At 36.8% G+C, this 25,791-nt stretch overlaps 2 protein-coding genes across 6 annotated transcripts; one reads left to right on the top strand and one right to left on the bottom strand.

The window, feature by feature from the left end:
• The first annotated feature begins 1,485 nt into the window (after positions 1 to 1,485).
• LOC133812583 (uncharacterized) lies at positions 1,486 to 4,260 on the top strand. The gene is made up of 4 exons (XM_062246360.1): positions 1,486 to 1,835; positions 2,488 to 3,114; positions 3,198 to 3,373; positions 3,464 to 4,260. The coding sequence occupies exons 1-4, from the start codon at positions 1,753 to 1,755 to the stop codon at positions 4,060 to 4,062; spliced, it is 1,485 nt and encodes a 494-aa protein (XP_062102344.1). The 5' UTR covers positions 1,486 to 1,752; the 3' UTR covers positions 4,063 to 4,260.
• Positions 4,261 to 4,356: 96 nt separating this feature from the next.
• On the bottom strand, positions 4,357 to 7,547 carry LOC133812584 (NEDD8-conjugating enzyme Ubc12). Of its 5 annotated transcripts, none has more exons than XM_062246364.1 (6): positions 7,370 to 7,547; positions 6,132 to 6,245; positions 5,313 to 5,421; positions 5,108 to 5,186; positions 4,857 to 4,976; positions 4,357 to 4,759 (listed from the first exon to the last, which is right to left on the bottom strand). In XM_062246364.1, the coding sequence occupies exons 2-6, from the start codon at positions 6,238 to 6,240 to the stop codon at positions 4,622 to 4,624; spliced, it is 555 nt and encodes a 184-aa protein (XP_062102348.1). In that variant the 5' UTR covers positions 6,241 to 6,245; positions 7,370 to 7,547; the 3' UTR covers positions 4,357 to 4,621. The 5 variants fall into 5 exon arrangements, with proteins under 5 accessions (XP_062102348.1, XP_062102349.1, XP_062102345.1 ...); XM_062246365.1 differs by having other exon boundaries at positions 4,857 to 4,973; positions 7,370 to 7,540; XM_062246361.1 differs by having other exon boundaries at positions 6,132 to 6,242; positions 7,370 to 7,503.
• Positions 7,548 to 25,791: the final 18,244 nt, after the last annotated feature.

Here is a 25,791-nt window from a genome sequence, read left to right as displayed (position 1 = left end):
ATTGATGATAACAGCTTATTAGTTTATTGGATAAATCAATTTGAAAAAAAATGATTATTTACTAATAAAAAATGATCAACATAATTATTCATATTGGTGCTTTAATTTGTTCAACTCACCTTAATTGAGGAAAGTTCAAGGTAGGCTTTTGTGAAATAGTAGGCTTACTAACTCTCGTAGTAATGCACAACCAGCTTGTTTGAGCCCAATAAAACCCAGCCCAACAAACCAATCGGGTTATTGCCTGATTTGTTTGGGCTCTCTTTTTCCGTAATAATTAAGAGCCCAATCAATGTTGGGCTTCAGGCCCATTTTTTGTTTGAGGAATTTCACGATCAATCTTGAAGCACCTAATACTTTATAGGAAATATTCATATGTATACATATAATATAAATTAATTACAAAAATACTTTCAAATTTTTATTTTTGCATATATAACGTGCCACATCAGCACCTACATGCAAGAATTCAAACTTACTCATACCTGAATTTAAAAAAAATGAGGAAAATCTTGTTTATGAATTTTTTTTTCAATTTTTCTAGGTATATATAAAAGTAATATTTTGGTTATTTACAATATTAATAAGATACTAATGTGTTACTTTTTCATAAAAAACATAATTTTTAAGAGTATTTGTGGCATAAATAACTAATATTTTACATTTATTACAGTTAAATAACGAATTTTTTTATTTTTACTACAAAAATACTTAATGTTCAATATATGTTAAAGATAAATACTTAATTTTTTTCTTTGCGTAATAAGAATATTTCGTTAAAATTAACATTAAAAAAATAAAAAACTGTTAAAACAAAAAATTTCTGTTATCTACACATTTTTTATATATAGAAGAGATATCCAGTATAAGAAAATGGTTATTTTTATAATTAAAATTTGTTTACGTATTAAATTTTTAAATAAAATCAATTATAGGTTTTCTTTCTTTATTTGAACTTTTTAAGAGAATAATAATAAAATAGAGTTGCCAACCAAAAAAAAATTATCCAAAATCTTATAAAATTTTATATATATTTTTTTAGAAATAGACTTAATTGTTGTGGAAATGGACAATTTATCTCCATGTGAGGTACAAATAACGAAGTTTCAACGCTTTACCCTTCCGAGTTTCCGGTGTGGAAAAAATTAAAAATATAAAAAATCTGGCAAATAATAATTATAAAAAAAAATCGAATAGAAAATGTCAAATGAACAAGACAGCTTAAAATGTTTTAGATGAAGGGTTTATCTCCACGTTTCCCGCCATCACTTGTATTCTAATCCAACGGACAAGGTTTCGACACTAATCCCATTATTTATAATTAAAAATGAGGTAACCATCAGTTGATTTTTGACCCAAAAACAAACAAAATTAAATTAATAATCAATCTAAAAAACCAATTTCATCATTATCTTGTTATAAGTACTACGGTTAATGGAAGGATAATACAATAGTTAGTACAGATTTTTTTTAAAACAAAAGTTAGTGCAGACACAAAATAAGGAATCATGATTTCATGTTTGGTTTTTATTACTATAAAATATGACTGATTACATCGAAAATATTATATAAAAAAACACATGTAATTTTTCAGATTTGAATTTCTTTTGGTGAAATTCCTGATGGGTCCGTGGAAAGTCAAAGTAGTTGTTGACACGGCTAATGAGAACCTCAGATCCGCCGTAGATGCAAAGGAGTTGGCTTTGGCTTTGAGGATCCATACTGCTTGTGGGATCTTCAGTTTTTCAATTCATGGGCCATAAAAGGTCCTCCAGATTCTCTGCTGCTGGTTTTCGATTCAGAAGCCTTCTTCCCACAACTTTGGAAACCATGAAGTGAGTCCCATCACATATATATTATATATATCTATACATATTGATCAATTAGTTCATGGGTGTGTCTAAAGATCAAATTTTTATACATTTGTGATCTTGTTGACTTTGTTTTTGGTTCATAATAATGCTTTGGTTGCTGTTTTAATAATTAGTATCTCATTTCTTTCTTTCGAGAGTAACGGATTCTGGTCAGTCAATATATTTTTTTCATGTATAGTGTGAGCCATTCTTGCTATATATACATATATTTTCCAGATTTACTCAACCGTTTATAATCTTGCTAGCAAGTAAAGATAGAATGTTCCCTATTAAATTGTGAAGGAATATCTCTTACTAGCTGTTTTATTCACATGTGATTGGTTGTTTGAGAAATAAGTTAATTCCTCGATAGGTTCTCAAATGTCAAAATAGGAAGAATTTTAAAATTTAAGGAAGATTGAAATATATAAATATACATTGGTCCAATACGTATGTATGAACTGGTTCTAGGCTATAGCTCTTAAAGAAGGTTCAAAAGAAATCTCAATTGAGTTAAGATATCTCTTTCTAGTACAGCCTCCATTAAGCTAGAGTGCGTAATCTCATTTTTCTTATAGTTGTTATATTCATAACAAGTTGTACAAAGTATGTGAATTCATTCATTTCTCTTCAGAACAAGAAGGATTTATGGGGTTTCTCTCTCTCTCATTCTCATCAACTTGGCTGCTATAATGGAAAGAGCAGACGAAAATCTTCTACCATCTGTTTACAAAGAAGTCAGTGAAGCTTTCAATGCAGGGCCATCTGACTTGGGTTATCTGACCTTCATTAGAAACTTTGTTCAGGGAATAGCATCACCTCTAGCTGGTGTGCTAGTTATTAGCTATGACCGCCCTGTGATTCTGGCAATGGGAACTTTCTGTTGGGCCATATCAACCGCAGCAGTAGGAGTAAGCCAACGGTTTATGCAAGTGGCCTTTTGGAGAGCGGTGAATGGCTTTGGTTTGGCTATTGTGATACCAGCACTTCAGTCTTTTATAGCTGATAGCTATAACGATGGTGTGAGAGGAACTGGATTTGGATTGGTAAACCTTGTTGGTACTTTTGGTGGCATTGGAGGTGGGGTTGTGGCCACCATTATGGCTGGTCAGCAATATGGGGGGATGCCTGGATGGCGCTGTGCTTTCATTATGATGGCCACTTTGAGTTCTCTGATTGGACTTCTTGTGTTCTTGTTCGTCGTTGATCCAAGAAAAACTATGAATGTCAACCGTATTAGTACTACTGTTGCCTCTGAGAAGTAATTGCCAAACTAGTTAGAAAGATTTCTCCTTTAGACTCTTATCATGTTTAAGCTAATCGACTTACTTTCGTTTGTTGCAGGGTTGAATTGGTAGAGAAAGGCAATGCCAGTGTAACATCCGTTTGGGTTGAGTCCTGGACAGCAATGAAAGCTGTTGTTAAAGTGCAGACATTTCAGATAATCGTGTTGCAGGGTGTCGTTAATTCGTTACCATGGACTGCGATGGTGTTCTTCACCATGTGGTTTGAACTGATTGGTAAGGAGAACTCTTAAGATTCAAGTACTCCTTTCTTGTTACGACTGCATAAAGCTAGCCTAAGTAGGAGAGTCCGTTTTGAATTTTCAGGTTTTGATCATAACAGTACTGCAACACTTCTTAGCCTCTTTGCTATTGGTTGTGCCATGGGGTCTCTCCTTGGAGGAATAATAGCAGACAGATTGTCACAAATCTACCCCCGCTCAGGGCGCATAATGTGCGCTCAATTCAGTGCCATAATGGGCATCCCCTTCTCATGGTTCCTACTCAAAGTGATCCCTCAGTCACTCAGCAGCTACTACACCTTTTGCATAACTCTCTTCCTAATGGGAGTGACCATTAGTTGGAATGGTTCTGCTGCAAATGGTCCCATGTTTGCTGAGGTTGTCCCTGCCAAACACCGGACCATGATCTATGCCTTTGACCGAGCTTTCGAGGGCTCAGTCTCTTCCTTTGCAGCTCCCTTGGTTGGAATTCTGTCAGAGAAAATGTTCGGCTATGATTCAAAAGGAGTGGATCCATTGTTGGGGTCTAAGCGGGAGGCTCTAGCTCTGTCTCGGGGGCTCCTCTCAATGATGGCAGTTCCATTTGGTGTTTGTTGCTTGTTCTACACCCCTTTGTACAAGTATTTCTGGAAAGATCGTGAAAATGCTAGATTGGCTAGCGTGAAAGATGAAGAGATGATGTAATCATTTTTTGAGATGTGGGTATACAGAGTTTTTTTCTTTAGTAGGACACAGTCATAGATGAAAGACACTTCTCCAGGTGCATATACTCTTGCCCGGTTTAACTGGCCATTCTTTTCTTTTGCCATGTAGAATGATCATTTTAAACTTTGATGAAATGAGTACTGGGGACAATGAAAGTTACACTTTTTTTTTTGTAAATCCGTTGGTGGAGATGCAATCATTGTAATTCTAGTTAGTCTCACAATTGATTTTGATGTTGTTTGTCTTCCTTATCCACACGCAATAATACTCAACTTAAAGAAGAGAAGGCATACATAGTAAACTTATGAAATGTCAATAAAAACGTAGTTTGTTCACATACACAATTCCATCTAGGTTTCAGTTGATAAGTCTAATGGAAATAAATGGCAAGCTCCATTCACGAATAAGAAAGGAAAAAAAATAAAGGGAAAAAAAAAGATGGGATGAAAATGTACTTTGCATGTAAAATTTTACAACCAACATCCATTGAAGCGTCCAATATATTATAACCATTTGGCCTTTGATTACCAAACAAAAGCTACATACAGCGTGGGAAGGAGGTTTGCCCCACATACCCACCAGCCATAGCCCTTCTCACATTCGATTCAAACATCTTTGGGTTGTCTCTCAACACTGCGGCTGCATCGTGATTCAGGGGATCCTCGTAGTTTGGCTCCTGGAGACAACAAAATTTAAAGGGAAGAATAACAATATTCAGAACTAAAAATGGCAATAATTGTAGAGATGTATCTATCGAGCGAAAATAATAGTACCGTGAAAAGATGATACAATCCGTAGATTATAGTGTTTATATTGAGAACAGGTTTCCAATCTTCTCTCAAGATGTTCAGACATACATTCCCTTCCAAGTCAATATTAGGATGGTAGACCTGCTAGTGGAAAGCATTATGAAGGAGCAAATTTAACTTGTAAACTTTACCATAAAATACTACAAAAGAAGTTACCCGAGTAAAAACAAAAGATGATGAAAACAAAATGACCGACAATCTATAGTAGCATGTACCTTGGTCTTACACTTGACTTTTGGTGCTTCGTGTGGATAAACAGGCGAAACATGGAAAGAGAACAAAAATGTGCCACCTCTGTAATAACCAACCAACAAAACCAGCACGTTTATTAGTGTTCACAATTATAGAAGATATGCAGAGAAAGATTAAATCCAGGATAGACGGGTCAAATATGATATGAGCACTGGCGAACTTCCTTACAGATAATATCCTTCATCAGGTCGAATTGTAACCTCAAAATTCATCAGGTCATCCTTGCCACTTGGGAAAGAAATGGCACATGATTTCGGTAGGTTCAGTTCAGTTATATCTGCAGTACAAGAGGTCCCAAATATGAGAAATGTAATTCATGTGGAGAAAAAAAATCCAAACTAGAATCATTGAATTTTGGAAGGAATACGAAAAAACAAAAGAAGAACCATAAACACAGACAAACTGTTCTTTTCTATTCTGGCTGCAGCCCAAGTAAAAGAGAAAGTTATGTGCTAGGAATTCATAAATGGAAAGAAGTCACACTGAACATTTGAAATTAGCTCATATATGGCTTTAAATCTTAATTATAGCAGTAGAAAAATTAAAACTTACTCTTCAAGCTTAAGAATAACCAACGAATTACGTGATACCAAAGAGGTCATATCTCAGACATCACAACCATCATCTACCTAATCCTTCTCCTTGCTCCCATGAGAAGGAAACGCCCAACATGAATCGAGTCATATTATGTCAAAATTGTCTTTGTACTTAAAACTACTAAATCAGAATATTAATGTCTTTCTTGTTTTTAATGTAACCCAATAACATCAGAGCACATGTCCGGGGATTAAAGGATGAGACTCATAAAAAAGGATTGGATTAAAGTTTTCTTGCACGCACAGATAAAATCCTGGAAACCATTTTCTTACAAGATTTGGCTCCCAAGAAGGACTATGTGCAAAGAAAGAAAAGCGCAACAATTGCACATAATTTTTTGACAGAAAAACGCAAAAGAAATAGTGTCTTCGTTAGACAGAAAAGGGTAACCTTTATGAAGACGCAACTCCCCAGCGGACTGCTTCTTAACAGGTGCCCCTCCGTTGGCATTTTCAGCAAGTTCTCTCTGCTTCTCCTTTACTTTAAATAGTCTAATCATGTCTTCTGCAACAAGAAATTTTTTTATTTAAAAAAAGAAATTACAATTAACCTATAGAAAACTAGCATAATTCAAGACAACTGGTTACAAAAAAAAGTACATCAATTACATTAAACATAAATAAAAACAATATTATAAAGATAACACTTGCTCAAAACATATAATCTCTATGACAAATAAGAAAAATTAGAAAGAAAAAAAAAAGAGTAGATTATTTTATAAATCTGCCAATAAAAAGCATTCATGAACAACTGTTGGACATTGTTCACTCGGTCTAGGACTTCAGAGGATCAATATATCAGGCTACCACTCACCTCCCAATCCCAAAGTAGTATACCTTATACTACAAGGGGAACAAATCAAATGATTACATGTGAACGAACAAAATAAACCAAATTACAAGAAGAAGCATTAGCATACTACCAATGCATAATTAAAACAACTAAGATAATTCTTTTGAACCCGACCTTCCTTTTCTTCAATAAGTTAAAACCCATAATTCTTAATGCTCCATTTGTTCATTAACCAAACCATCCCCTCCAACCTTCTCAATACCTCCACGGAAAACTTTGATCAAAAGAGTTCAGATAGACTTACTTGTTAATATTTCGCCCCAATTCATTACCAAATTAAAGCCTAATCATATGGATTTGTCACATCACTTACCCTTATCACAACATGGACTGAAGCTTTTCAACGTTAAACTCTGCAACCCACAAAGTAATATGCTTACCCTTTACTCTAATATCTGTTACATCAAGCTTATTTACCCTTACACTCGATATCAACAAACTCCATGTTTTGCCATGAAAAGATACGAGTTAACCCCCTCACCCCCCAAAAAAATCCCAATCTATATATAATCAACGGATCACTGTTTATGATATAATCTCAAGAAAGCAAGAACCGAATTATCACAAAAAGAAAAATTATATATTTCAACAAACAATTAAATTGGGGCACATAAAAGATGTAGTTAACCAAAATAAATTCCGTTCTGATCGAAATAAAAGATCAAAAAAACGATTCATAAAATTATAGATTAAACACAGAAGCAAGAAAAGACCCTAATCAGAATCTGGATAAAGCAAAAAATCATAAGAAGAGAGAGAACTGAAGAATCTGATACCTGTTGTGGGTTTTGTGTAGAAATATGTAAAAGGGAGTTCCTGGGCAAAAAAAAAAAAAAGAATAATAACGATGAAAATTGTGATGAGCTGAGCAGAAGAGGGCCAGGCCAATATATGGGTGCCCGCCACAAGGGTTGGGATTGGATGGGACAGCGAGAGAGAGAGAGAGAGATGCAAAGAGGAGAAAACGACTTGCGTTTGAGGCAGATAGGTATGCGTTTTATATGAATGGAATGGAGTGGAATGGAGTGGAATGGAGTGTAGCCTAGTAGTCTAGCTAGCTAGATAGGGAGTCGAAACTCGAATCATCGACCTCCTAGCTTTAATTCTACGCCCTTTTTTTTTTTTTCTAATTCGAAACTATGGACTTTTATTTAAAATCATTATTTATTTTTAATTTTTAATTTATTTGTTACATGCATGGTATTTGGACCTTAGTACCCCGGTTTCTTACACCGCCGGTTTCTTACGGGATAACATGTCCAATGCAATATATCAATTTTGCGTTAAATTTAGTAAAAAAATAAAATAAAATTAATGTTATATTTTGTATAATATTTATAATTGTGTTGTAATGATTATCGCAGAAAAAATAATAATTTATTTAATATTTATTAAAAATATACAAAAATTAATTTTTTTATTATCCAAATTATGTATTCTACAAAATTTGACACAATGTTAGCACAATTTTTATCATGGTTAAATTTGACATATTTTTTAGAAAATCATTGAAATACTCTTAATCATTATTGAATTAAAATTTGTTATATTTTTTGTCTTTTCTCTACTTTCTCAAATATAAATTCGTTTAAAAGGTTAATAATTTATAATAAATAGTACATGTTGTCCTTTTATATGAGTAGTCATAGGACTAGAGCATATCACTTCTCAACTATATAGGATGATCACCCATAATTAGTCCAAAAAGAACTTGACAAAGTGAGATATCTATTAACAAAAATCTATGTGGATTTAGATGATTAAGTTGATAAAATTAGGACATTGACACTGATCTCTTAAATAGAGTTTAGTCATGGTCTAGATAGAGTTTTTCAGAATATCATTACCTCAAGAAAATTTTTACTTCAAAAATAATGTTCGAGCTACTATTTACAAAGGAAAACAAGTTAGTTAATTTTTTTTTCTACTTTTTTATAAAGTATAAGTGACATGTGTATCTTGTCGCACTTAATTGGCCACACTTAACAATCCAGCACCACCTAGTCTAATTGTATCTAATCCAGCTGTATCTAATCTGAGAAGTGATATGGTTACACTTACATGACTACTTTTATCACGAGTGATTTAAAAACATATTTTTTAATTTATATTTGGTAAAATTTTTGTTTTTCAAATTTTTAAACACAAAAATAAAAATATACTTTTTTATTTTTATAAAATAAAAATATTTTTGGTAACTATTTTTGTTTTTAGTTTTTAAAAACTAAAAATAAAAATATGTTTGGTAACTTTTATTTTTATTTTTGTTTAAAAAAATTGAAAGCAAAAAACATGTTTGGTAAACATATTTTATTTTTATTTTCTAAACTAAAAGATAAAAATGCTTTTTCTTACCACTATATATTATTTTAAAAATAAATACAAGAAAATTATAACAAAAAATATCAAATTAATCATATCTGAAATTCCGTTGTTAGTAATTACCAAATTAATTAAACCATGTGAATTAATTAAAGTGCGGAATGGTAATTAACTGTTTACACAGATAACGGTTCTGTCGGGACATAATCCAAACTTGTCACGACAGAAACTGAACATAATAAAAAGACAGTACAAAACAATAAAGAACACAACGAATTTTTACAAGGTTCAGAAACCCTTTCGGATAACCTACTCCTTGGGGCCACGCCCAGAGAATAAAACCAATTAATAAAGAATCACAAGTACAAAATATTGACTTAAACAAAACAAGACTCCCTCTTGAGATTTGCCGCAACTTTGTTGTACTTTTCTTCACTAATCTGATTTTGATTGAAACGCTCAACCACTTGAACTCCCTTCAATGGCCAGCGAGTGCTTGCATCCTCTCGACGCAAGGCTTGTAAAAATCTTCTCCCGAAGACTATAAACGTTGTGTTCAAATTACAATGTGTATTCACTCATAAACATGGTATAAACTCACCACTAAAAACTAAACACACATATTTCTACAAGATCACGTGGATACTTATGATCTTGAATACAAAGATGAACTCTCACAAATATTACAATAATGCTCACGAATAATGCACAAAAGAGTTCACTTTTCTCACTGCCTTTAGAGCCCTATTTATAGAGTCATTTTTCGTGCTCATAAAGGCTGAGAATGAATTCTTCTAATAAAGGCAAGAATAATTGAAGATATTCTTGATTGATGAAGAGTTGCATTTTTTAGAAGATGCTGATCCGACAGATACGATTTTGGTGGGGACAGCTTAGACTTGTGTCGGATAAAAAACAAGCTCAAAAAGGAAACAACAATTAATGACATTAAGGAACCAGTTTCCTGTTTTTAATTCTTGAGCTGCACGAAAATATATAAGCAAATAAACCAGAAACAACTTTGGGTAAGAACCGAATATTTGCAATATAAATCTTCCCTTTATAAACAAAATGGGACAATATAAGCTAAATAAGGAAGCTCACAATTATCCAAAATTCACAAAATGGGAAAGTACATTTCCAAAAATTATAATAAAGGGAAACAAACAATTCTGAAAATTATAATAAAGGGAAACAACTAATTCCGAAAATTATAATAAAGGGAAACAACCAATTTATCTTTTAAGAAAAAGATATTTCTATAAAAATGCCAATTATAGGATTTACAATCTCCCCCTTTGGCAATTTTATAGACAAAGAATATCTATTTTTAAAAGATCCCTGCAAAACACACGTAAGTGCTCAAAAACATAAGAGTCACAAAATGATTCCCCCTGCGAAAGATAACCAAAGCACAAGATAAAACTATTAATAAGAAACAGCAAGTCAGTCAACATATCGATGTACCAAAAAATAGAGTTACTCTCTCTCCCCCTCATTGTCTAAAAAAATGCCAAAGAACAAAGTAAATGAAACCAAAAGAAAGACACATTAAGTGTTCTTTTACAACTAACAAAAGTAAAATAAAAATAGATCAAAGGTACTGGGATCATCATGGGGCAGGAGAGTTGGATGCATTGAGAATGGCCAATGAAGCAAGAATTTGGCGCTGAGTCTCCTCCATTAGAGAGAACCGGTCAGAAAGACTTGTAATTCCTGTCTGGACAGCAGCAAGATCAGTCGAGACAGCAGGAGTGTCAGTCATAACATTGCTAGAACCAGGACCAGCCAGATTAATTCCTTTGACTTTGCGAGCTGTGGACGGAGCATGATCATCTTTGACAGTATAGGTGGGACCAACCAAAGGAGAAGTCAAGGTCTCATGGGACTTCTTCAAAGGACGTTGAGAGTCCAATAGTTTGTAAATGACCTGTGGAAACATCAAGTGTTGCCCCTTGCGTTTGGCACCACTTAAAGACATGATTTGGTCAAAAATAACAGCAGCAAGATCTATGGCGACTCCAGTACCAATTTTGAACAATAGAAAGGCCATGTCTTGAGTGATGGTGGATGAATGTGTGGTAGGCATCCAATTAAACATGGCGAATTTGAAAAGAGCACCATAATAATGAGTGAGATCCGTGACTCGAAGAGAGGTTCTCGGTTCCCACACCATAGCTTGACCAACCAATTCAGACAAAACTTGGTCCTTTGCAAATTCAATAGAATCATTAATCTCAACAGGGACGAGATTGAGGGCCTTAGCAATTTTAGACGGACTAAACTTATACCAATGTCCCCTAACATACACTTTATGGAACATAAAAGAAGATTGGTCTAATAACTCATCATTCAAATTTGCATAAAATTCTTTAACAACCCGAGGCACAAACCCATCAAACCCAGACAAGGATCGCAACCAACCTCTTTCCTCTAAAGTAAGTAATACCCTAAAAACACGATGAGAAGCAAAAAGAAAATTTCGCTCACTAATAAAATGATGATGGTCATAAAATTGAATGTTCTTCTCATTATCATTAAAACAGAATGTAAGAGAATGAGCTTTGAAAGAACCTGAGGTACGGACAGGAGCACCTTTTTGCTTAGCAAGTTTGGAAGACAAATCGGGAAATGCCAATGGAGTGGTGCCTTTTGGGTCAGATGCAACAGGAGAGGCTTCAGATGGGTCTTCTTCAGATTCAGTCTCCTCAGCCAAATCATCAAGAGGAACTTCAGGATTTGGCTCGGTCAAAGAAGGGTCCAACTCAGGCTGAGAGTCTTCCGTCTCGGGAGAGACATCCTCCGATGAGGTGCATGGAGGAGGGTTGATTTTGGCCTTTAATTTAAAACGAGATAAAGGAGATGAATCAGAGATGGAGCTGGTACCTTTAGGTTGAGCCACTTTGGCATTTTTCCTTTTCTTTGTTCCAACAGCTTTGGTCTTACGTTTGCCCTTTGCCTTTGGTGTCAACACATCAGGAGATAGCGAGGATTCAGAGTCATGATCAGATGGATTAGACACAGCTTCAATGGAAATTGATTTGGACTGACTAGTTGCCAAGGCCGGTTTGGCTTTTATTTGACCTTCGGGAGAGGCGAGTGAAACCGCCGAGCCTGGGATTGGCTCAGCATCCAAGTTGGGGAACGTAACTCCTTTGCTAGAAGCTCCAAGAACAGAAGAACCTATAGGACCCGAAAGATCAAGAACCTTCTTTTTTGCTGTGGTTTTAGATTGACGGTCTGGAGTAGGAGAGACAGCAGGGATTGATGCTGGGACCGAAGGAGTGGCAGAGGGAACTGATTCAGGAATAGTCTCCTGCTGAGACTTCACGGACTTGGAAGATGAACCACGGCCTCGAGTCTTCCTGGCAACCTTAAACACTTCGGTTATATGTGAGAGATTTAACAAGAAAACACTAATTATAAAACAACCAAAGTGAATCCGAATATATAAAGTATTCAGTGCACAAATGAGGCAAGTTCAAAAATGGGTAACCAAAAATGGGTAACCGGATTTTAAGTGATAAATGCCAAAATATCTCCTTTTTAAAACAAATTCTTTCACACCTCAAAATTGGAAACTTTTTTAATATTTTTAGAATATGTTGAGATAAAACAAATAAATTGCATCAATTAATTTTTTTTCAAACCTTTTTTTTTTTAAAATACACGGTACAAAATAGATTTTATTTTATTACAAAATTGCCGAAAATAAAGTGTAAATTGCCATACCATATGTGTCCATATAAATGCCAAGTCCTGTTCAGAAGAAACCAGATAACCATATTTTTTACAAGTTAGAGAAATAAGTTATAATTCAGATACTAAGAGACCATAATTCGAAAAATATATCAATCACAAAACATATTTGAATCAATTCATTATATGTATGAGTCTTACAACCATCTTACACAGTCTAGTCAACAGGCATGTGTGTGTGCATGTGTAATCAATTTGGCGTTTCTTTTTGGCCTTTTAAAGCTAGGGTCATTGCCCATATTTGGCGATTTTAGCATTTTTCAAATTGTAACCATAATGGAGGCTATAACTCTTATACTGATGGTAGCCCTTTACGCTGGTAGAGTATCCTCCAATATAATTGCTAATTACCTGGTACCAACTTACTCAGTGTCGGTTTTCATACATCAGTATAGGTAGCTCATTTCCAAAATGGAGCCTGAAAAAGAAACTGGATTAGGAATGCTCATACAAAGATAATGAGTTGATCAAATATAAATTGGATGGTCTATAGTTTTTCAAATATGGGGTTTTTTATTTATTCCAACAAAGTATAGGACTTATAACTATCATTTTCTAAAATACAAAAAATATGCTCATCAAATTTCTTTCAAACAGAACAAGAGATTTATGCAAACACATATGCAAGACAAGATAATCATTTTATTGACAATTTCAAATAAAACAAACCCCCAAGGATTTCCTGAGGGAATCAAATCTGACTGTGTCTAAGGCTTTAGTAAAAATATCTGCAATTTGTTTGTTAGTCTCAACATATTCTAAAATCAATGTTTTGTTTTCAACAAGTTCCCTAATAAAATAATGACGAATGTCAATATGTTTGGTGCGAGAGTGCTGAACAGGATTTTTGGAGATATTAATAGCACTTGTATTATCACAAAAAATGGTTAAAGTTTTAATATCAAACCCATAGTCTGCCAACATTTGTTTCATCCACAAAAGTTGAGTACAACAGCTTCCAGCAGCAATGTACTCAGCTTCGGCTGTTGACAAGGAGATGGAGTTTTGTTTTTTACTATGCCAGGAGACCAAATTGTTTCCTAAGTAAAAACAACCACCACTTGTACTTTTGCGATCATCAGTGTTTCCTGCCCAATCTGCATCACTATAACACACAAGGTTAGAATTTGTTTCTTTGGAGTACCAAATGCCTAAATCAAGAGTATTATGGATGTAACGAATAATTCTTTTTACAGCAGTCACATGAGACTCCATGGGGTTCCCTTGGAAACGAGCGCACACTCAAACACTGTAACTAATGTCAGGGCAACTTGCAATTAAGTAAAGGAGACTCCCAATCATACTCCTGTAAAGAGTTGGATTAACTTTCTTCCCATTTTCATCTTTAGATAATTTGACCGTAGTACCCATTGGAGTTTTAGCAGGTTTGGATGAATTGAGTCCAAATCTTTTCACTAGACTTCTTGCATACTTGCTTTGTGAAATGAAAATTCCTTCATCTGATTGCTTCACTTGAAGTCCTAGGAAGAAATTGAGTTCTCCTACCATGCTCATCTCAAACTCTTCCTGCATTTGTTTCACAAATTCCTGCACTAGGGAATCATTAGTAGAACCAAACACTATATCATCAACATAGATTTGTGCTATCATAATATTTTCATCAACATTTTTGATAAACAGTGTTTTGTCTACTCCCCCTCTCTTGTACCCCTTTGAGACCAAAAAATGAGTTAGTCTCTCATACCAAGCCCGTGGGGCTTGTTTCAGCCCATATAAAGCTTTTTGCAATTTAAAAACATGATTAGGATTGTAAGGATCCTCGAACCCTTTGGGCTGTCCCACATAAGCTTCTTCATTCAAAAATCCATTTAAAAAGGCAGATTTTACATCCATTTGGAACAATTTAAAACCAAGAACACATGAAATAGCTAGTAATAATCTTATGGATTCAAGTCTTGCAACAGGGGCAAATGTCTCATTAAAATCAATTCCTTCAACTTTAGTGTACCCCTGTGCAACTAGTCTAGCTTTATTTCTTAGTATGGTCCCAAATTCATCAATTTTATTTTTAAATATCCACTTTGTACCTATAACATTGGTATGACTCGGTCTAGGGACAAGAATCCATACCTCATTCCTTGTGAATTGATCTAACTCTTCTTGCATAGAATTGATCCATGATTCATCATTTAAGGCCTCCTTCACATTTTTTGGTTCCAAAGTAGAAGTAAAACAAATAAATTGAACCAAATTTACATACCTCTTCCGAGTGACCATACTCTCTTCAAGATTTCCCAAAATAAGGTCAGAAGGGTGATTCTTTTTTACTCTGGTTGATGGTTCTTTTTGAACGGAGTCAAAGGAAGTAACTGGATTTTCCTTCTCTGTTTGTCTAGTTGTTGTTTTGAAAGAATTTGCGTTTGATACGTCAGCAGTGGATGTTGTCCTCTCCGAAGGCTATGCTGTCAGATCTGTCATTTCTTTGTGATGTTGAACATCAATGAGCCTGTCAATTTCCTCCTCATGGGAGTACTCAAAAAAATCTTTTAAATCATCTATAACCACATTAGCTGATTCCATAATAGTTTGGGTTCTCATGTTATAGACACGATACGCCCTACTATTGGTGGAATAACCAAGAAAAACTCCCATATCGCTTTTGGCATCAAATTTCCCCAGATTGTCACGATCTCTAAGAATATAACACAGACACCCAAAAACATGAAAATAATTGACATTGGGTTTTCTACCTTTCCAAATTTCATAAGGAGTTTTATTTGTACCTGGACGCAGAAAAACACAATTAATTGTGTAACAAGCTGTATTAATTGCTTCTGCCCACAATTTCTTTGTGAGTTTTTTGCTATTAAGCATAACTCTGGCCATTTCCTGCAAGGTACGATTTTTCCGTTCTACTACACCATTTTGTTCAGGGGTTTTGGGAGCAGAAAATTCATGCAAAATTCCAAAAGATTTACAATATTCATCATAAACAGAATTTTCGAACTCCTTACCATGGTCACTCCTTATTCGTACAATTTTTCCAATGTTACAATTTTTTTCAACTCTCAATCTTGTACATAGAGTTTGAAAAGCTTCAAAAGTATCTGATTTTTCTCTTAAGAAATCTACCCAAGTAAATCTAGAAAAATCATCCACACATACAAAAATGTATCTCTTACCATTAATACTTTCAACTTGTATAGGACCCATGAGATCCATATGCAATAATTCTAACACATTTGAAGTATTAATATCAGATAATGCTTTATGGGAAATTTTCAACTATTTTCCCAATTGACATGATTCACACTTACCAAGCGATTCTTTACCCAGCTTGGGTATACCACGGATGAGACCTGCATTAGCAATCTTTTTCAAGTTTTTGAAATTTATATGACCAAGTTTTTCATGCCACAAGTCAGTAATATTAAAACTTGATGAAGATGCATGACATGTGAATTTTTGTGTGAGAGTGTAACAATTATCCAAAGAACGAGAACCTTTGAGAACAATATCACCATTTTGATTTAAAACATTACACTCATCATGTGAAAAATTAACATAAAAACCTTGATCACAAATTTGACTTATGCTAATTAAGTTGGCTTTCAGCCCATCAACAAGAAGCACATTTTTCAGTTTCGGTAACCCTTCAATGTTTAGAGTACATTTACCTAAAATATTTCCTGTCATTCCATCCCCAAATGTTACTACTCCACACTTCAAGGATTTGAAGTTGGTAAGTATGTTGGCATTACCTGTCATATGTCTTGAACAACCGCTATCAAAGTACCATGAACTAGATGCATTCATTTTATGACAGGTAAGAGTAGCCAAGCAAACAGAGTTAACTTTCTTGACCCGTATTGTTTTTTATTTTGAATTTCTTTTGGTCAAGAATTGATTCATACTACCAAAGTGTTTAACATAATTATTTTTGAACAAGTTTAATAGAGAAAAACACTTAGGTCTTATGTGTCCTTTCATCCCACAAAAATGACAAACTGGTACAAAATGTTCAATGTTTCTTTTTGGAGAAATTTTCTTTAGTTGTAGATCTGTTGCAACAGATGACAACTTTGTGCTTTCAGCAGAGTGACTTGTTTATGCAAAACGGTTAGTTAGCACAACAGACGGATAATTCATAGATTTTACAAAAACCGTTTTTCTTGAGGACTCAGATCCATTAAATCCTATCCACTGTAATCACCAACCTTTTTTCCTACAGAAAGAATATCATCAAATATTCCAGATCTAGGATTAAGCATTTTGACACCTTTTTGCAAAAAATCAATTTCTTTATTCAAAGAATTAATTTCATCCTTTTTGGAAGCAATAATCATCTCAAGTTCTTCAATTTTTTCAACAAATTTTTTATTATTGCTAGCCATTAGACGATTCTCAGAACATACTTTCAGCCATTGATTATACATTATTTTATAAGACTCTTTCAATGACTCTTCATCTAAGTCAGAATCATCAGAATCAATGTTAGAATTCTCATTATTCTGAACATAATTATTAAGGCATAACACATCCTTGTAATCAACTGAAGAGAAAACCATACCTTTGTGAACAGAGGTTAAGGCAACACTATTTTCCTCCTCATCACTCTGTTTAGAGTCTTGATCACTCCATGTGGCTGTCATGACTTTCTTTTTCTTTAAGGTATTTGCACACTCAGATTGAATGTGTCCAAATCCTTCACATTCCCTGCACTGAATACCCTTTTTAGTAGTCTCAAAGGGTTTAGAAAAATTACCTTTTGGGTTTTTGGATATGGCCTTTTTGTTTCCCAATTTCTTTATGTATTTTTGGAAATTTTTTGTCAACAGAGCCATCTCATCATCCTCATCATCCGAACTTTCCTTCTTTTCTTTAGAAGATTTCAAGGCAATAGATTTTTCCTTGATTTCCTCTGTCTTACCTTTTTGTCTAATTTGTTGGTTTAGTTCAAAAGTTCGAAGTGAACCCATCAATTCCTCTACTTTTATTTTGTCCAGATCTTTTGCTTCTTCAATTGCAGTTAGCTTTGTCTGAAACCTGTCAGGGAGAACTCTAACAATTTTTTGAACCAAAACATTCTCTTCAAGTTTTTCACCAAGAGCAAAAGATTCGTTAGCAATATTTGACAATTTCTCATAAAATTCAGTGAGGGTTACATTTTCAAATTTTCAAATTTTGTTGTGAGCATAACAAGCCTAGAACGCTTGACATCAGCAGTTCCTTCAAATTGAGTTTGAAGAATTTGCCAAGCATCTTTGTCCGAAACACATGAAGAAATCAATTTAATGTAACCTTCACCAACACCATTAAAAATAGCATGTAATGCTTTATTGTTGTAACTGGACAGTTTATCTTCAGCATCAGTCCAATCAAGTTCAGATTTTACCTTAGTTATATCATCGCTTTCTGCTGGAGAAGTCCAACCACTTAAAACAGCTCTCCAAGCCTTTTCATCTTGAGATTTGATGAAGGTTCTCATTCTAACTTTCCAATATGGATAGTTCAAATCGTTGAGTAAAGGGGGGCGAGTTATGGAATGTAACGACCCAACTACTCTAGACTTTTGGACCATTAACGAAAACTATACATAAACACTAATTCTTAATAACACTTATAAGTGATAAGATCATAACTGTAAAGTTGTAATGCCTCAAATTTCCTAATAAGGTTTAGAACCTTGATTAGGAGGCCGGGAGGGCCATAATTGATTTATTATGGTATTTAATGATTATATGCATGTTTACGTGAATTATATTATTATATGATGGTGGATGCATGCATATGGGTTCACATTTTAATTATGAGGGCATTTTGGTAATTTGGCCGTTGTGGGTGTAATTGTGTATTTTGGGTGCATGGTTGTGATTAATTAATATAGCCACATTATAAGGTGGATTGGTTCGAGCTATTCGGCATGAGACGATCATGAGATGTAAGTGTTCGGTCTAGTCATAACGGGTTTAAGTTCGGGGCTCGGGGTGAGTCTCGGGGTCATTTTGATGACTAGAACATTACCGGGAATAAAAGGGTAATGGGATATAATTTATTGGTATTTGAGAATATTGAGAATAGCGGGAATTGGAGAGCGTTAATTATAATTAACGAGATAGGCGAGAAATGACGGTTTTACCCTCGGAAGCCTTTAGAGGGATTTATTTGGCTTAGGGGCATTATGGTCTTTTGACCTTAAGGATTTATATCAGCCTTTGAGTTTTAGAAGGCTGTGGAAAACATAACAAAACAGAGCCCCATCCTCATCTCTTCCTTTCTCTCCCGTACAAGCTTTTCCCTTCATTCTTTCTTTGAATTTTGAGAGCCCAAATTGAGGAGTTAAGCTAGGAGATCAAAGGTGGAAGCTAGGGAACTTGTTTCAGACATCAAAGGAGATTCAAAATCGAGTTTGAGGTAGGTTCTAACCATTATTTTCTGGTTTGCACTCTGTTTTTCTTTTAGTTTTTCAGCCTATGATCTCTTGATGGTAGTTTGGATTTATGGAGGTTTTGATTGAAGCTTAGCTTGGGTTTTGATGAGGGTGAGTTATAGGTAATGTTTAGAGGTTGAATTAAGTTTTTGGAGGAGGTTTGGAGCTGGTTTGAAGGCTTGGTTCCAAGGGAAAACGCAGGGGAGGTTTGCTGGTGCGTACTGAGTTTTTGGCTGAACAGGGTAATGAGTCGCGGCATGGCTGTGGTGCGCCGCGGCTCATGGCGTATGGCAGAGAGGGTTGCCTTTTTCTGGGGGGCGCGGCGCGGCGCAGCTAGGGCGGGCCGCGACCCTTAGTGGCTTTTTGGCTAGAATGGTGTTTTTAGCTTGGGGATTCAAGCCTTAGGCCTCGGGGTTGAACCTAGTACCCGGTTGAGTAATATTTGATGTCTCGGAGGCTAGGTTTTGGTTTGGGAACTTATGTTGATCATTTTTATTAATGGTATCAGAGCCTTGACCCAGCCGGAAGTGTGGCCAACGGGGACGTCGGGCCCGTAAGGAGGGGTGATTGTGACAGTCATAATCCCGTGATCCGTAAGGGGAAAGACCGGGTAAGCTGTACAATCCCACACCACCTGGGGAAGGTCAAGTGTGATGATTCTAAGACTGTGTAGGTATGGGACTACACAGTTGAAGAGGGCTTAAATGGACTGATGGGTACTACCTATATCAACAAGATGCATCTTCTTTTCGGTAGCCCATCACTTGAGAACTCCAAAGTTAAGCATGCTTGGCTTGGAGTAATCTAGGGATGGGTGACCTCCTGGGAAGTTTTCCTAGGAAGTGTGCGAGTGAGGACAAAGCACGCTGGAAAGACTTGTGTTGGTTTGTAGGGCCAGTCGTCATTCCAGAAAGCAGCCATAGTGATGTGGGGCGTTACAACTTGGTATCAGAGCGAGCCAAGGTTTATGGTTCCTGAAGACAAGCTGGGCATGTACACTCATCACTGAAGATAGCTTCACTCAAGGAATGGTAACTATTTCTGTAATTATGTGCATAGTTGCTTAAATGGAATGTAAATGCTTTACCTGCACATTGTATTAGGGAGCATGAGATTCTGATAGAGCCTGGCTCTTGACTATATGATTATATGCTCCGTGAATATATATATGACTGTGATCATATGATTATCTGCTCTGTGAATATATAAAATTGTGATATCTGCATGCTGAGGTTGGAGGCATGGTTTGAGTATTGGAAGAGCAGGGATTATGAGTGATGTATGAATGCCATGGGTATGTTTGTGGCACTGTAAGTGGTTTATGATTGTGGTGTGGTAAGATTTATCCCGTGGGGGGCAGCCCTTGATATGCTTATTGTGATTAATGGGTCAAGTTATTGACTGCAGATTTAATCAGCAGGTTTATGTCCAAGGCAGATTATGAGGCCTGGTGATAGTTATACAGGGGCTGGGAGTTACAGCCAGGGTATTAGTTCTTCGTCTGCATCTATGAATGTTCAGCAGACGCTTACAAATTTGCAATTAAGATTGCAGAGGCAAGAGGAAGAGATCAGGTATTTGAAGCAACAGCGGAGTCTGTTGGGTAGTACCCCTTCCTTTGCTATGCCAGGGGTGGCATCAGTTTCAGCTCAGCCTAGGGTTGAGAACAGATGGGAATTTCTCTGTGGAAGATTCTTGAAGTTTTATCCTCCAGTCTTCGAGGGAGGCCTAGATCCATTCAGAGTTGAGCAATGGATGGGCATGATCAGCTCCATTCTTGACAATATGGGGTTGGTAGGTCACGATAGGGTGATCTGTGCTACATGTGTATTGCGGGAAGATGCCCGGACGTGGTGGGAGGTATTATCCCAGACACGAGATACAGTTGTGATGGACTGGAAAGAATTTAGGCAGCTGTTTAATGAGAGGTATTATTGTGATGCAGCTAACACTGCTAAGATGAATGAGTTTCTGAATCTTGTTCAGGGTAATGCATCAGTGACCGAGTATGTTACTAAATTTGATGGGTTGGCCAAGTTTGCTTTTGACATGGTACCCACAGATATAGCTCGGAAGGAAATGTTAATTCAGGGGTTGAATCCTGGTATAGCTCAGGGCATTAGAGTTGCCCCAGTGCATGAAGTCTCTACCTATGCTCAAGTGGTAGGGAAGGCTCTTGCTGTTGAGAGCGCAGGACATCAGATTGGGCAGCAGAGTGCCAGGGTGCACGGAGCTCAACTAGTGATACCTCCACTTATTGGAACAAGTAACAAGAAAGGCCGGAAGACATATCCGATATGCACTCGGTGCAAGAGGCATCACCTTGGTGTATGTCGAGCAAGGGCATGTTTCTCATGCAGGATGTTTGGACATCGTAAGAAGAATTGCCCAATGCGGAAGAAGAATGAGCAAAGAAGGATAGACAGCTCGATTCCGACTCGAGTGTTTATTCCAGAGCAATCAGAGTCAGAGACCGAGACTAGTTCCTCGGGGGTGACAGGTCAGTTTTCTAGTTCTGAATTCTGAATTACGCTGTTGGGCTTTGGTGCCATGCTATTCATTTGTTGGCATATATAGAGAAGGGTATAAAAATGGTATAAGTAGATCACATGGTTATGATATGATGAGAATGCAGTATAGTGTTGGCAACTTAAGAGGTGAGTTGGGTTATGGAAAGGATTCATCAGGGATCCTGATAAAGCTGGTTATGACAGGCTTTGGTTTGATCCAGGGTTTGGATTGGTTAAGTAATTAAAGAGCAATCTTGAATGGCAAGGAAAGTATAGTAATTCTTGGGCTTGAGAGCGGAAAACCTTGTGTTGGTCAGTTTGGTATATGGTTCTGTATGCTTATAATACCTGTAGTGAGAGCTAGAGTTTGTGCAGGGGGATGCATGGAACTCTTAGCTAGCGTGGTGGATATCACTTGGATCGTACCAATGAGATCATGACAGACTGGATTAGTCTGTGGGTTTTTAAATGTGTTTTCAGGTGCTCTGCCAGGCCTTCTTTTATGAAAAGAGACTAGAGTAGTGATTGGATTAGTGCCAGAGATGGAATTAGATGTGAGTATTGTTTTGAGTGGCTCAGTGGAGTTATAAGAATTAAAGGGTTAGTTACTGAATAAGATAGAATTCTTTAGGGTGGATCTTGGATCTGGTTAGGACCAGTTAGAGATCAGAGAGAGGAAATTATATAAAGGATGGTATTGGTATCAGATAAGAGCACTAAGAGTGCTGAATATATCTTGAGAATTGGTTTGATGCTAAGTGTTTATGAATCAGATGAATAGTGCATTCAAAGGTTAATTTGAATGGGATTTGTGATCGTCTTGGACGATGGTTTAGTGGTGTTTTCTCTGCGGAGAATTGCCAAGAGTGAAGAGTGCCTTGGGGACAAGAGTGTCCATGGAAGGTAATGATATTTCAGGTGCCTTGGGAAAGTGTGCTGGGTCTTTTATAGACCAGGATCAGCTAGTGGATTGTTGTGACATCCTAGTAATAGAGAAAAGTGATTGTCTATGCAACATGTGGATTAAAGAATTTGACCAGGACTGGAGTAGAGTTTCTGGTGGGCCAGGTGGCCAGTTTATTGTTTGAGATTATTATCTCAAGAAAGATAACAAGGAAAGATAGTTAAGTGAGCCATAGATGGGAAAGAATGACTTGGGGAAGCTTTAGCTGGATTAGCTAAGAGTTGTACAGCGAAAGATATGAATTTGTTATGGTATAAAGAACGGACTTGGGATCCGATGGACATCGAGATTAACTGAGAGATTCTGGATGAACCTCATGCTATTCTTTTGTTCTTTTCATTCAGACATCATGGAGAGGTAATAGGATGTGAAAGCTTTATAGTGATGGCCTGAGGTGAAGAGGGACGTAATGGGATGCGTATAAAGTTCTTAACCTGTTAGCAGGTCAAGACAGAATATCAGGAAACAGCAAGGTCATTACAGCCTTTGGGTATTTTTATAGTGGGAATAAGAGGGCATCACGATGAGTTTCGCAGTGGGATTCCCAGGTTGATGGACCAGTATGAATTGGCATTATGTCATTATGGATCAGTAGTCCACATGAGTTTTTTTTTTATATCAGCAAGGATGAGCAAATAGTACGGCTGATCAGTATTCGAGTCTCTTTGTGAGAAGGATAGAGTGCCTTCGTGAACTTAAGGTCTATCTTATTAGACGAAGACTTTATTGTGACTTCCAAGTTTTGGAAGGGTTGGAAGGCCATGAGAACAGGGATAACACTCAGTACAGTTTATTACTCTCAGACTGATGGCAAATCAGAGAGAGAGGGTTATCCAATTATTATTGGTGGAACATCTTATAAGATGAATGAGTTGATGTATATCTGGATCCTAAGGTGGTTCAGGGGATTTATGAGATTGCCAGGGAGTGGAGCTTGGATGCTCACTTCTCAGAATAAATGGAAAAGTGTTATTGAACTGGAAAGTAGGAATGTGGAACTCCAGGTAGGAGAATGTGTCTTCACTAAAGTATCACCATGGGAAAAGGGGTGAGGAATTAAGACAAGTTAAGCCCTTGTTCATTTCGGCAACTGAATCCTGGATAGGTTTGGATAGGTTGATTCTGGATCGGTTACATTTTGGCACTGGCAGATGTATACAGTGAGTTATGTACTTCCATGCAGTGGGCGTGGGTTGAAGCAACTTTTGAGTTGAGTTATAGAATCTGAAGGTTAAGGTTAAGTATTCCGGTAAGGAATAGCCAGTTCAGATTGTGACATAAGTAATGAGATTCTATTGAGCAGAATGTACCTTGGGTTAAGGTAAGGCTATAGAGATAGTGAGGTCAAGGAATGACCTAAGGAATTTGTGTCAATCGTGTGGAATTCTTGTTCCGAGCTGTTGAGTAAATTTCGAGGACGAAATTTTTGTAAGGAGGGGATAGTTGTAATGTCCCAAATTTCCTAATAAGGTTTAGAACCTTGATTAGGAGGCCGGGAGGGCCATAATTGATTTATGATGGTATTTAATGATTATATGCATGTTTACGTGAATTATATTATTATATGATGGTGGATGCGTGCATATGGGTTCACATTTTAATTATGAGGGCATTTTGGTAATTTGGCCGCTGTGGGCGTAATTGTGTATTTTGGGTGCATGGTTGTGATTAATTAATATAGCCACATTATAAGGTGGATTGGTTCGAGCTATTCGACATGAGACGATCATGAGATGTAAGTGTTCAGTCTAGTCATAACGGGTTTAAGTTCGGGGCTCGGGGTGAGTCTCGGGGTCATTTTGATGACTAGAACATTACCGGGAATAAAAGGGTAATGGGATATGATTTATTGGTATTTGAGAATATTGAGAATAATGGGAATTGGAGAGAGTTAATTATAATTAACGAGATAGGCGGGAAATGACGGTTTTACCCTCGGAAGCCTTTAGAGGGATTTATTTGGCTTAGGGGCATTATGGTCTTTTGACCTTAAGGATTTATATCAGCCTTTGAGTTTTAGAAGGCTGTGGAAAACATAACAAAACAGAGCCCCATCCTCATCTCTTCCTTTCTCTCCCGTACAAGCTTTTCCCTTCATTCTTTCTTTGAATTTTGAGAGCCCAAATTGAGGAGTTAAGCTAGGAGATCAAAGGTGGAAGCTAGGGAACTTGTTTCAGACATCAAAGGGGATTCAAAATCGAGTTTGAGGTAGGTTCTAACCATTATTTTCTGGTTTTCACTCTGTTTTTCTTTTAGTTTTTCAGCCTATGATCTCTTGATGGTAGTTTGGATTTATGGAGGTTTTGATTGAAGCTTAGCTTGGGTTTTGATGAGGGTGAGTTATAAGTAATGTTTAGAGGTTGAATTGAGTGTTTGGAGGAGGTTTGGAGCTGGTTTGAAGGCTTGGTTCCAAGGGAAAACGCAGGGGAGGTTTGCTGGTGCGTACTGAGTTTTTGGCTGAACAGGGTAATGAGTCGCGGCATGGCTGTGGTGCGCCGCGGCTCATGGCGTCTGGCAGAGAGGGTTTCCTTTGTCTGGGGGGCGCGGCGCAGCTAGGGCGGGCCGCGGCCCTTAGTGGCTTTTTGGCTAGAATGGTGTTTTTAGCTTGGGGATTCAAGCCTTAGGCCTCGGGGTTGAACCTAGTACCCGGTTGAGTAATGTTTGATGTCTCGGAGGCTAGGTTTTGGTTTGGGAACTTATGTTGATCATTTTTATTAATGGTATCAGAGCCTTGACCCAGCCGGAAGTGTGGCCAACGGGGACGTCGGGCCCGTAAGGGGGGGTGATTGTGACAGTCATAATCCCGTGATCCGTAAGGGGAAAGACCGGGTAAGCTGTGCAATCCCACACCACCTGGGGAAGGTCAAGTGTGATGATTCTAAGACTGTGTAGGTATGGGACTACACAGTTGAAGAGGGCTTAAATGGACTGATTGGTACTACCTATATCAACAAGATGCATCTTCTTTTCGGTAGCCCCTCACTTGAGAACTCCAAAGTTAAGCATGCTTGGCTTGGAGTAATCTAGGGATGGGTGACCTCCTGGGAAGTTTTCCCAGGAAGTGTGCGAGTGAGGACAAAGCACGCTGGAAAGACTTGTGTTGGTTTGTAGGGCCAGTCGTCATTCCAGAAAGCAGCCATAGTGATGTGGGGCGTCACAATAACTTTATTAAAACTTTGAAAAAAAACAAAGGTCAAACTTACATAAAGTTTAAGTTAGGATATGGGATCCCATTGTTTTAAAACCAAAACA

This window comes from Humulus lupulus, chromosome 1 (assembly GCF_963169125.1).
Source record: "Humulus lupulus chromosome 1, drHumLupu1.1, whole genome shotgun sequence".
Taxonomy (NCBI): Eukaryota; Viridiplantae; Streptophyta; class Magnoliopsida; order Rosales; family Cannabaceae; genus Humulus; species Humulus lupulus.
This window is presented reverse-complemented; position numbering and strand designations above follow the sequence as displayed.